The sequence below is a fragment of the Chiloscyllium punctatum genome, chromosome 9 (genome assembly GCF_047496795.1).
Source record: "Chiloscyllium punctatum isolate Juve2018m chromosome 9, sChiPun1.3, whole genome shotgun sequence".
NCBI classification, from domain to species: Eukaryota; Metazoa; Chordata; class Chondrichthyes; order Orectolobiformes; family Hemiscylliidae; genus Chiloscyllium; species Chiloscyllium punctatum.
The window spans coordinates 19,193,253-19,207,128 of record NC_092747.1 but is presented as its reverse complement, the minus strand read 5'-3'; the positions used below and the strand labels follow the sequence as shown (position 1 = coordinate 19,207,128).

Sequence of the window (13,876 nt, the reverse complement as noted above, 5' to 3'; positions counted from 1 at the left end):
TAGATTTGATTAGATTAGATTAGATTCCCTACATGTGAAAACAGTCCCTTTGGCCCAACAAGTCCACACCGACCCGCCAAAGCGTAACCCACCCAGACCCATTCTCCAACATTTACCCCTTCACCTAACATTACAGGCAATTTAGCGTGGCCAATTCACCTGACCTGCACATCTTTGGACTGTGGGAGGAAACCGGAGCACCTGGAGGAAACCCACGCAGACACGGGGAGAATGTGCAAACTCCACACAGAATCACCTGAGGCGGGAATTGATCCCGAGTCTCTGGCACTGCAAGGCAGCAGCGCTAACCATTGTGCCACCGTGCCGCCCACGGACTGTTGCCTCACCAAATAAGATAGTGGAATAGAACACAAAACCTTTGTGGATTGTAATGAAACACACTTTCAAAGCAGGAGGATCCACCTGTCAGGTTAAGCATTGAATTAAAAACATTCCATGCCTCAAAAACATAACATTCAAACATAAATTGAGGATGGACAGGTAATGTATTCAACAATATTGAGCCATTATACAGCATCTCTGACAAGCACATTTTTGGATTATTCACTAATTTGTGAATCGTGTCATTTGTGGCTTCCTCTCAACAATTACCGATCATCGGAGATCTTAGTACAGAACTGTGTCGGTCACCAATTCTACTTTAGATTTTTCAAGAACCAGTTCCACAAACAACATGTGGTTTCCATGATTCCGGCCTATCCAATGTATTTAACCCAGTAAGTACCTTATAATCTCAAAATACTTGATGTTTCCCCAACAGCTACATTTTTTTTTACATAAAGTGAATGACACAACCAGACCACCTTCAATTCCATTAATCTGGCCTTTCCTTTTAAAAGCTAACACCATCCAGAATAAAAGCAGTTCACTTCACTGACACTCCACCCATCACCTTCAGATGTCACCCCCTTCACCAACACAGGCAGGCAAAGCAGATTGTTTTAAACCTGTGGATGCAGGTTGTTGATCTAAGTAATTGCAGAGAAAATTGAGGTACTGGCTGAAATATTTCGGAACTCACTGGATTCTGAGAGGAGGAAGTGCTGGATGTCTTGAAACGCATACAAGTGGATAAATCCCTAGGACCTGATCAGGTGTACCCTAGGACTCGGCGGGAAGCTAGGGAAGTAATGGCTGGGCCTCTTACAGAGATATTTGTATCACCGATAATCACAGGTAAGGTACCGGAAGACTGGAGGTTGGTTAACGTGGTGCCACTATTTAAGAAAGGAGGTACAGACAAGCTAGGGAACCTTAGACCAATGAGCCGGACGTCGGTGGTGGGCAAATTATTGGAGGGAATCCTGAGGGACAGGACGTACATGTATTTGGAAAGGCAAGGACTGATTAGGGATAGTCAACATGGCTTAGTGCGTGGGAAATCATGTCTCACAAACTTGACTGAGTTTTTTGAAGTAGTAACAAAGAGAATTGATGAGGGCAGAGCGGTAGATGGGATCTGTATGGATTTCAGTGAAGTGTTTGACAAGATTCAGCATGGGAGATTGGTTAGCAAGGTTAGATCTCACGGAATACAGGGAGAACTAGCCATTTGGATACAGAGCTGGCCCAAAAGGTGGTTTTTCAGACTAGAGGCCTGTGACCAGTGGAGTGCCACAAGGATTGCTGCTGGGTCCACTACTTTTCATCATTTATATAAATGATCTGAATGTGAGCATAAGAGGAACACAGTTGGTAAGTTTGCAGATGACACCAAACTTGGCGGTGTAGTAGACAGCGAAGAAAGTTACCTCAGATTACAATGAAATCTTGATCAGATGGACAGTTTAATTTCGATAAATGAGAGGTGTTGCATTTTGGGAAAGCAAATCTAACAGGATTTATTCACTTAATGGTAAGGTCCTCGGGCGTGTTGCTGAACGAAGGGACCTTGGACTGCAGGTTCATAGCTCCTTGAAAGTGGACTTGCAGGAAGATAGGATAGTGAAGGTGGTGTTTGGTATGCTTTCCTTTGTTCAGAGTATTGAGTACAGGAGTTGGGAGGTCATGTTGAGGCTGTACAGGACATTGGTTAGGCCACTGTTGGAATATTGCGTGCAGTTCTGGTCTCCTTTCTATCAGAAAGATATTGTGAAACTTGAAAGGGTTCAGAAAAGATTTGCAAGGATGTTGCCAGGGTTGGAGGATTTGAAGAGAGGAGGGGTTGAAGAGGCTAGGGCTGTTTTCCCTGGAGAGTTGGAGGCTGAGGGGTGACCTAAGAGGTTTAGAGAATCATGAGGGGAATGGATAGGATAAATAGGCAAAGTCTTTTCCCTGGGGTTGGGGAGTCCAGAACTAGAGGCCATAGGTTTAGGGTGAGAGGGGAAAGGTATAAAAGAAACCCAAGGGGTAACTTTTTCATGCAGAGGGGTGGTACGTGTATGGAATGAGCTGCCAGAGGATGTGGTGGAGGCTAGTACAATTGCAACATTTAAAATGCATCTGGATGGGTATATGAATAGGAAGGGTTTGGAGGGATATGGGCCAGGTGCTGGCAGGTGGGACTAGATTGGGTTGGGATATCTGGTCGGCATGGACAAGTTAGACCGAAGGGTCTGTTTCTGTGCTGTACATCTCTATGACTCTAGGAGGTTCCAGCAAATTGGAAAACCGCTAATATAATCGTCTTGCTCCAGAAATGAGGGAGACAGAAAGGAAGAAATGTTGGGCCAGTTAGTCTGACATCTATTGTTGGAAAATTCTACAGTCCATTATGATGGAAGAAATGGCACAACATTCAGAAAAGCTTAGTACAACCAAACAGAGTCAACAGGGCTTGTGAAAGGAAATGTGCTTTAAAAGGATATAATAAGCATCGCTAATAAAGTGGAACCAGTAGACATAGAATTAATTTCCAGAAGATATTTGATAAAATGATACATAAAAGGTTACTCTATACAATAACAGCTCACAGTTGGAGATAATGTATTTAGATTGAAAATTTGTTAACACAGAAGACAGACATTCTGGATTAATGTGCCTTTTTGAGGTTGGAAAGACAGCACTAATGGGAGCACCAGAAGGATCAATCAGAGGGCCTCAAATCTATCTTATCTATATTAATGACTGTGAGGAAGAGTAAATTTGCTGACGATAAAAAAATAGGTGGAAGGGCATGTTGTGAGGAGAACATAAGGAACCTACATGGGGACTGGGCAAAAACTTGGCAGATGTAGTTCAATGTAGGAAAAGATGGTGCATGTTGGTAGGAAGAATCAAAAGTATATTATTTAAATGACTCCGAAACAGCGCAACACAGTGGACCTGCACACTCGTGTGCATGAAACACAGAACATTAGCACGTAATTGCAGCAATTAAGATGGCAAATAGAATTTTGTTAGTTATTGATAGGGTTGGAATTTAAAAGTACAAGTCTTGTTACACCTGTACAGGGTGTTGGTAAGGCTGTAACAGGAGTACCATGCAGAGTTTTGGTCTCCATCCTGAAGAAAGGCTAGATTGGCATTGGAGGCAGTTCAAAAAAATTGATTCGGGTGCTTTTGGACTGATTCATTAGCCTTTATTCATTAGGGTATAGAAAAATGAGGATTGATCCTATTGAAACATACAAGATTCGAAGGGGCTAAGAGTCTGGTGGTGGAAAAGCACGGCAGGTCAGGTAGCATCCAAGAAGCAGGAGAATCGATGTTTCAGGCATAAGCTCTTCATCAGGAATGGAAGGGGGTATTGCAGCGTTAATGAAGAAAAGATACTTCCACTTCTGGGGGAATCCTGAACTTGGGAACATAGTTTTACATGAGTGTCCCCTCGTTCTGTAACTGAGATGTGAAGCGATTTCTTCTCCCAGTGGGTATTAAATGTCTGGAATTGTCTACTCACGAGTGTTACAGACGCTAGATCACTAAAAGGTATTTAAAGAGATATTTTAGAACAAAACAAAAAAAAAAAAGAGTTGAGGCCTGGGACAGATCAGTGATGAACTTACTGAACGGCAGGGTAGGCTGGAGAAATGGAACAGCCTGCTTCTGCTCCAATTCCTTAATGTTCTTAGAATACATCCGAAAATCACCAAGGTTTTTGCAAAAGAAACTTTCAAACTTGTGACCACTACAACCAAGAATGACAAGGATATACAATGCAAGGGAACACCTCTGCTTCTAAGTTTCCCTCCAAGCCATACACCATCCTAACCTGAAGCAGTTCTCTCACTGCTGCTGGGTCAAAATCTTGGAATTCTGTATCCACACCATATAGCACAGTGTTTCAAGAAGGCAGCTTAGCGTGACCTTCTCACCATTACAGATGGTAGTGCTGCATTCATCCCAGAAGTGAATAAATAAAAAGTCTTCCACCTCAAAACTCAGTTTATGCATCAAAACCTACATCTCCCAAATTCATGCTCGATTTCCCAAGTAACTGGTGAAACTCTCAATACACCACATTCATGTTTCAACGACTTCCCCACTGGGGTGTTTTCGGAACATTGCTGAACTTGTCATCCCAATCCAATGCTTTCAGAATAGGTTCAAATCCCACCATAGCATCTAATGGATTCTAAATTTAGTGGAACAGATTGTAAGGGTGTGTGAATGTTCGGGGTGGGGGTGGGGGGGGGGGGGAAGAGAGAGAGAGAGAGAGAGAGAGAGAGAGAGAGAGAGAGAGAGAGAGAGAGAGAGAGAGAGAGAGAGAGAGAGAGAGAGAGAGAGAGAGAGAGAGAGAGAGAGAGAGAGAGAGAGAGAGAGAGAGAGAGAGAGAGAGAGGGGGAGAGAGAGAGAGAGAGAGAGAGAGAGAGAGAGAGAGAGAGAGAGAACATTGAAAGGAGGAAATAGGTCAGCAAGTCACCAACAAAACTGGAAGAGGTCTGTGATAGGGACTGTTTCTATTGTTTTTAAAAATGTCCAAACTGTTTTTAACTCGTTCAAAAGATGCTGAGGTGAGAAATAGGTTCAATGATATCTTTACAAGTCAGCAAGTTAATACATTATAACTAATGTATGTGCATTACCAAAGGTCTGGTTTGGAAGTGGGACAGAGTTTACTGGATGATAGCCAACAAGATGAATTCACAATTTAAGCAACTGTGGAGGCCACGTGGTTATTCAAATGTTTTTCCATGGGCCAAGGACAGAAGCCTCTGTAAACTCAGATAACCTGACAACTCCCATTGCCATATTTTAATGCTAAGTGACAACAGGATAGTCCCTGTGCTCTTCCATGCTTATGTCTTTACTGTGCATTAGCTTCAGTGAACCAAACTAAGTAAAAGATACATGAGTATTTGACAAGTCTTTGAAGAACAAAAACAACAGAGGATTCATTTCAGACTAGAATGTTAATTTTGATTCTCTCTCCACATACACTGCCGGACCTGTGTTTCTCTAGCATTTTGTTTTTATTTCAAATCTCCAGCATCCACAGCACTTTGTTCTTATTTGACTTGAAAATGCTATCCATCTGCAGCCGTATTTTTTTCTAATTTGCCCATATTCATTTGTTTTCAAATGTCATCTTTCAACAGCTTAAAAATATGGGGTAGACCATTTAGGACAGAGAGTGGTGGCTGTGTGGAATGCTCTGCCCCAGAGGGCAGTGGATTCATTTAAGAAAGAGTTGGATAGAGCTCTCAAGGATTGTGAAATCAAGGGTTATGGAGATAAGGCTGGAACAGGATACTGATTAAGGATGATCAGCCATGATCATATTGAATGGTAGTGCAGGCTTGAAGGGCAGAATGGCCTACTCCTGCACCTATTGTCTATTGTCTAACACTAGCCAACTTCAAAATCTCGATATGAAGGAAAAACACAAACATCAAGAAACAATATTGCAGTGACTTACAAGATTTTAACACCACACTTAACTTCTTACCTTTCGATGTTAACGAGTCATTAAGATTTTGCATCACTTCAGGACCCGCATAAACAATTTCACCATCTTTGACCATTTCATTCCAAAGACCACAGAGTCCATCTCGAGTGAAGGCAAGCTAAGATGAGAGCAAAACAGAAAGCTGACTATGTGATAACTTACCAAAACCTTTCAACTTCAGAAATCAAGGAGTCTACAGCACGAGGGCAAGTTAGCAACAGCTCTGTATTAGCAACAGATTTTTTCAATGAAAGATTTTACATGTAAAATTTCATGCTCCTGCGGAACAGAAAAGAGGAAACGGCTGCAATCTTACGATAAAAATTAGGTCCTTCCTACTCCCCATCCAAATTGAAACTCCAAACAACCCCATACAAAATCATAATCACTTATATCCAGAAAATTAAATGTTTCTTCTTAGAAAACAGACTAGCCCTTTTCATGCAAAGTCAGGAAGCATGGACAATCCAGCAAATTGCCAAATTAAAGCTGCAAACATTTGGCATACAGCAAAAGTCCCAGCTCAGCAATGGCATCATGGCTATCTGCAGCATTAAGTGACCAGCTTGACAGCAGCACACTGACAATTTGATCCTCAAATGATTGTACGATTTCAACAGATTTGTAGAATGGCAGTTTCCTTTTTGTCAATTCTAAATACAGATGCATTATAGGTGCTCTTGTGTTGTCAAAATTAATATCAGCTCAACTCAGCCCGGATCAGGAATTTTGGGCCAATAAGAAATCTTGTTAAGTAAGTGATGAGCTCTCACATTCACCTAAATGAACCCAATGTACCAAAACATGGCTTTTAGGTGAGCGAATGGAATTCTATTTCAACCAAAATAAATACAATGCCATCTGCCAGATTCCAAACCAAAACATTATTGATGTGGAGTAAGGGAAAGACCAGAAGTAAAGACCAAGCACCTTATGCTAGTGTTGGTCAGAGAGCAGAAAAGCACAGTGAAAGCATCAGACAAGGAGACCAGTAATAATGGTTTTCAGCAAAACTCCACATCTACTTACCACCACCTTTTACCTACTGCTACAATGATATAGAACACATCTTCCTAATTGATAAATATATATTCATTATCAACAGAGATAGTTTTTCAAAGCTAACATTACATGCTTGTTTCTTGAACATCCAGATTAACTACATCAACCCAATAACACTACATGGCTAATTTGACTTCTCCCTTAATATCTCGGCAAACTATAACTTTGGAAGTTATTTTCACTTCAAAATCAAGGCCATCAATGGTCACCATAATTGGTCTGCAACATGCAAATCCACCCATCGAATAAATCTGAAAAATCACCAAGTGTCAAAATTGCCCTGCTATCGCAGAAGCTCTAGCCCAGCATTTAAATACATGTAATGAGTGAAAGAGATGCACAGTAAGCAGACCAGAAAAACTTTAAAGATTATCCAGTCCAGTCAGAGTACCTTTTTTTTTTAAAAAAACAACATGGTAGCTTAATTACTGCTAAGCAGCCTCACTATCACGGAAATTAACTTTTAAGCATACAGCCCATTCCTTCAAAGCTTTTAGGTTTTTTTTAAAAAAGATGCTCTTGGGGAAAAATTGCAAATAACCTTTTCTTTATACATGTTCTCTTTTCAAATGCTATTTTCTTCTACTTCTTTAAGTTTCTTGCTATACAAAGTTTGGGATTGATTTGACCAATTTGGTTCATAATCTATATATTCAAAAAGCTTCAATCTTATTGATTATGAATATACACTGCTGCTTATCCCGTTCTAAATTCTACATAAAAGACACTGTGGCAAATCAAGTTGCAGCACAAAACCCCACTAAAATGTCCATGGCCAAGTTAAAGCACAGCAAAAATAGGGGCTATGCACCAACCTTTGACTGGAAAAATCTAGCAACTCATCTTTACACCTTAACTGTGGTCATGGACGATTGAATCTTTGATCCTCCACACCTTCAGTCTATCGACTCTCATTTCTAACTTCAGGCTCCACTCTCAAAACTTAATTTCAGCTGCAAAATTAGATAGGTAAGTCTCCACTCCTTCACTCATATCAGTAATATGTTATATTCTGAAAAAGGTGTTGAAGACTTCAGATTACTTCTCTTTGCTCACAGAGGTGCAGACTGTAGACAGTAAAAATCCTCTTCCATTTAAAAAAAAAGGCTGGCGATATCGAGATGACCTCCATTCAGGAGATCAGGATGGAAGATCGGTTTGAATGAAGATGAGATATAGTACAGGAAAGAATTCACAAGTGGGAGTAGTCTACAGGGTCCCTAAGAATAAACACAATGTAGGACAAAAAGAGTACAAAAAGTAGAGTATGCTTGTGATAAAAGAATGGCAATAATCACACGTGACTTGAGTTCTATATTTAAACTGTAAAAAGAAATTCAGACTGATTGTACATAGTACCCAAGATGAAGCATTCACAGAATGCTTTTGGGATAGTGTATTACAGCAGCACAATCCTAAATTACTGGGGTGTAAGTTGAATTAGACTTGCTTTTGTATTTAATTCAAGACGTTAGGGTTAAGGCACCTCCAAATAGCAGTGAACACAATATGATTGAATTTTACATTCATTTTGAGAAGGTTGAAGCCTAGCATTGTAAACTTTAGAAAGGGTGACTGAGATGGTTCAAGAAAACTGGCATTCTTGGCCAAGAGATAGACCAATAGCGATAGCAGGAGACAATACTCAGAATAAGTACATTCTGAAAATTCTAAAAGCAAGGACCCACCATTCATGGTTAACTGGAGTGATTAGAGCAAGTCATAGAGATGTACAGCATGGATACAAACCCTTCGGTCCAATTCGTCCATGCCGACCAGATATCTCAACCTAATCTCGTCCCACTTGCCAGCACCTGGCCCATATCCCTCCAAACCTTTCCTATTCACATACCATCTAAATGCCTTTTAAATGTTGCAATTGTACCAGCCTTCGCCACATCCTCTGGCAGCTCATTCCATACACCTACCACTCTCTGCGTGAAAACGTTGCCCCTTAGGTCCCTTTTGTATCTTTCCCCTCTCACCCTAAACCTATGCTCTCTAGTTCTGGACTCCCCCACCCAAGGGAAAAGACTTTGCCTATTTATCCTATCCATGCCAGTCATCACTTAATAAACTTCAATAAAAGGTCACTCCTCAGCCTCCGGGGAAAACAGCAAGTATCAAACTCAGGGAAAAAGCATATCACTGCACAGGTCAGATGGCAGGTCAAAATATTTTTTTAAAAATTAAAGAACAACCAGAAGGTGAATCAGGAGGGAAAAAAAATAAGAAGCCAGCTACAAACGTGAAGATAGGAGAGCAAGAGTTTCTACAGGCATTTAAAAAGGAAAATAAAATGGTGAGAACAGAAGGCCAATTGTAATTACACAAACAAATACCTGCTTGTACCTTCACCACAAAGGATACAAAAAAGTTCCAGTAAATAAATCCCAGTACCTGAGCAGATGCACCCAAGAACACTGTGGGAAGCTATAGAAGTGATTGCTGGGCCCCTTACTGAGATATTTTTATCATCTGTAGTCATAAGTGAGGTGCCAGAAGTCTGAAAGTTGGATAACGTGGTGCCACTGTTTAGGAAAGGTGGTAAGGAAAAGCCTGACATCGGTGGTGGGCAAGTTGTTGGAGGGAATCCAGAGGGACAGGAATTACATGTATTTGGAGAGGCAAGGACCGATTACGGATAGTTAATATATGTTTTGGTACATGGGAAATCAAGTCTCACGAACTTGATTGAGTTTTTCGAAGAAGTAACAAAGAGGATTGATGAGGGCAGAACAGTGGATCAGATCTATGTGGACTTCAGTAAGGCATTCAACAAGGTAGACTGGTTAGCAAGATTAGATCACATGGAATAGAGGGAAAACTAGCCATTTGGACACAGAACTGGGTTGAAGGTAGAAGACAGAGGATGGTGGTGGAGGGTTGCTTTTCATATTGGAGGCCTGCGACCAGTGGAGTGCCACAAGGATCGGTGCTGGGTGCACTGCTTTTCAGCAGTTACATAAACGATTTGGATGCAAACATAGGACATGTATACCGAGTAAGTTTGCAGATGACATCAAAATAAGAGGTGCAGTGGACAGCAAAAAAGATTACCTCAGATTACAACAGGATCTTGATCAGATGGGCCAATGGACCAGGAAGTGGCAGATGGAGTTTAATTTAGATAAATGCGAGGTGCTGCATTTTGGGAAAGCAAACCTTAGCAGGACTTATACACTTAATAGTAAGGTCCTAGGGAGTGTTGTTGAACAAAGAGACCTAGGAATGCAGGTTCACAGCTCCTTGAAAGTAGAGTCGCAGATAGATAGGACATGAAGGAGGCATTTAGAATGCTTTCCTTTATTGGTCAGAGCATTGAGTATAGAAGTTGGGAGGCCTTGTTGTGTCTGTACAGAACATTGTTTAGGCCACTTTTGGAACATTGTGTGAAATTCTAGTCTCCCTGCTGTAGGAAGGAAGTTGTGAAACTTGCAAGGGTCTAGAAAAGATTTACAAGGATGTTGCCAGGGTTGGAGGAGTTGAGCTATAGGGAGAGGTTGAATAGGCTGGGGCTGTTTTCCCTGGAGTGGAGGCTGAAGGATGACCTTAGAGATTTATAAAATCATAAGGGTCTTGGATAGGGTAAATAGATAAAGCCTTTTCACTGGGTTGGGAGAATCCAGAACTAGGGGGCATAGGTTTAGAGTGAGAGTGGAAAGAATTAAAAGGGACCTAGGAGGACCTTTTTTCATGTAGAGGGTGGTGTGTGTATGGAATGAACTGCCAGAGGAAGTTGTGGAGGCTGATACAATTACAACATTTAAAAAGCAGCTGGATGGGGACACGAATAGGAAGGATTAAGAAGTATGTGGGCCAAGTGCTGGCAAATAGGACTAGATAAATTTAGGATATCTGGTCAGTATGGACGAGTTGGATCGAAGGGTCTGTTTCTATGTTGTTCATCTTTATGACTCAATAACAGCTGTAAGTCAGGACATGTGCAGAAGAGAGGAATTTACTGAAATTACAATCATCAGGGACACAGTTGAACAATAGGCTGACAAAATTTAGGAGCTAATGGACTTCATCTTACCATCTTAAAAGAGTTGCTAATGAAGAACTAGATGCATTAATTTTCCAATATTTTCTAGATTCAGGAAAGGTTCCATCAGACTCAAATAGTAAATATAACCCCTCTGTTCATGAAAGGAAGGAACTAACAAGTAACCAAAGGCCAGTTAGCTTGACATGTCATGGAAAGGTATTAGGTCAATCATTACAGCTGAAACCCTTCAAAAAACTGAAGCTAATTGAGAAGAAACACATTTGGTGAAGGGGAAGTCTTCGTTGAAGTAGCAAAATGTAAAGGGGAGCCAATAGACGTACTATAATTGGATTTCCAGAGGCATTTAAAAAAGATACCACATCAAATGGTTTTTACGGAATATAAAACCTTCCGGTGTTGGGGGTGACATATTAGCATGAACAAACAGTTGAGTGGCTGCAGAAAACAGCAAGTATAAATCTCTGTCTAATTGGCGGGATGTGATGAATGGAGCCTCACACAGGTCTATACTGATACCTCAATTTTCTAATTTAATCAATTAATTAAAAAGGGAGCAAAGGCATGGTTGGTAAATTTGCAGATAACAAAGTTAGGTACAAACGTGTGTCATGAAGACGGCATAAGCAGCTTGCTGAACAATACAGATAGGCTAAGTGAGACTGAGCGTAATGTGGAAAAATGTCAAGTTGTTCACTTTGGCGGGATAAATAAAAATTAAAGTATTACCTGTAATGGTAAACGACTGTGGAAATCCAAGGTAGATCTCCTAATTAGCCTGTATACACCTCTGGAGCAAGTGGAACTTGAACCCAGGTCTCCAGAGGTAGGGACACTATCATTGTGCCATAACAGCTTCTGAAGGAGAATGTCATTGTTATACTGCAAAAGCAACAGTAAGTTAGTAGGACAAAGTGAGGACTGCAGATGCAGGAGATCAGAGTAGAGAGTAAGAGACTAGAAAAGCACAGCAGGTCAGGCAACATCCGTGGAGTAGGAGAATCTGAAACAGGAAGAACAGTCATTGTTGTGACTTGGATTTGAACAGAGGATGCTGTGGCCACAACACAGAGTACTAACCACTATAAGCTCACAGTGTCACAAAGATTCTCCTGCTCCTCGGATGCTGCCGGACCTGCTGTGCTTTTCCAGCACCACACTCTCGACCCCTGTTTTCAGTATCCATTTGAAAGATTATTCATCTATTAGGCATGTGATTGACACAAGTCTGTATGAGGTTTTTACTGTTAAAAGGTACAAATAACTGAGCAAGCTAATGAGACAATCCTTTATTATGAGGTAAGCTGAACATATGAGTACAGGTGAAACCACATCTCAAACACTGTGTGCAGTTTTGGTCTCCTTGTTCAAGGAAGATGTGAACTGGAGAAGGTTCAGACGAGATTTACAAGATTGATTCCTGGGATGAGCAGGTTGTATTACATTGACCAAATGAAGAGGCTGGACTTGTTTCCCCTGGAGTTTGGAAGAGTAAGGGTTAAAACATACAAGATCCTGAATGGTCTTGACAAGGTCAATATGGAAAGGATATTCACTCTTGTGGGTCAGTTCAGAATTAAGGGGCATGATTCGAAACTTTGGAGTCACTCTTTGAACAGCAAGGAGGAATTATTTCTGAGTGCTGTCCCTCTGAAGGTGGTTGAAGTGGATTTATTGGATATTCATCCAACAGAAGGAGACTAATTCGCTTGTCTAACAAGAATCTAACATTATTGGGCAAATGGAAATGTGAAATTTGAAACAAACAGGTCAACCTTGATCTATTGAACAAGACATTAGGCTCAGAGCTGAATGATCTATTTCGGTTTTTTAATTTGTATGTCCATATATAAAACAGCAATGTTTCTTCTAATTTTCAACCTCCTGGCAACAACTCAAAAAGGAGAAAGTGAGGACTGCAGATGCTGGAGATCAGAGTCAGAGTGTGGTGCTGGATAAGCACAACAGGTCAGGCAACATCCAAGGAGGAGAATCAACGTTTCGGGCAAAAGCCCTTCACAGGCTCATTCCTGATGAAGGGCTTTGCCCAAAATGTCAACACTCCTGCTTCTTGGATTCTGCCTGACCTGTGCTTTTCCAGCACCACACTCCCGACTAACAGCTCAAAAAGCACCACCTTCCTGAACAGACAACACCATTTTATTTAATTTCTCAAAGTAGCCAACCAAGTAACCTTTATCAATTGTATTGCACTGATTTTGGCATTGGTACCACTACTGTATCAAAATACACCTTACAGCAATGCAAATTCAAGTTTAAGGATACCAGTGAAACCATCTCATTTCTCACTTCCAGTATCGGAGGTAAAAGTCTCAAAGAAATTAAAGCATCTGACAATGCAGTTTTCAAAACTCCAATGATGCAAAAGCCAACTGCTTAGTCTGAGCTTCTTACACATTACTGATCTGAACTCCGTTTATACCTCTTCTCGCTCATCAGTTTGTTGGCTGGCAACAAGTTATTATGTTGCAAAACAGATGTCAACTGCCAAAGCTCAGAAACTAGCTCCATAATCCCGCAGCAAACATCAACAAAATTACAAGCTTCAAATTACCTATATCAGTTGAAATTAAACCCATGTGCTTGAATTCAAAAATGAGATCATAACATGGAGCAGCACGGTGGCTCAGTGGTTAGCACTGCTGCCTCACAGCGACAGGGTCCCAAGTTCGATTCCAGCCTCGGGCGACTGTCTGTGTGGAGTTTGTACACTCTCCCCATGTCTGCGTGGGTTTGCTCCAGGTGCTCTGGTTTCCTCCCACAGTCACAAAAATGTGCAGGTCAGGTAAATTGGTCATGCTAAATTGCCCATAGTGTTAGGTGCATTACTCAGAGGTGGGTTACTCTTTGGAGGGTCAGTGTGGACTGGTTGGGCTGGAGGGCCCGTTTCCACACTGTAGGGAACCTAAACTAAAAAGTACAGAAATTAAAAG

General features: G+C 41.2%; 1 protein-coding gene across 10 annotated transcripts in view; it reads right to left on the bottom strand.

Annotated features, from left to right (window-relative positions):
* Positions 1 to 13,876, bottom strand: part of herc2 (HECT and RLD domain containing E3 ubiquitin protein ligase 2) — a 231,639-nt gene that overhangs the window by 199,598 nt on the left and 18,165 nt on the right. For all 10 annotated transcript variants that reach the window (XM_072576977.1, XM_072576980.1, XM_072576979.1 and 7 more), the window contains exon 2: positions 5,852 to 5,969. In XM_072576977.1, coding sequence (XP_072433078.1) covers positions 5,852 to 5,969 — 118 coding nt within the window. The remainder of the gene's footprint in view (positions 1 to 5,851; positions 5,970 to 13,876) is intronic.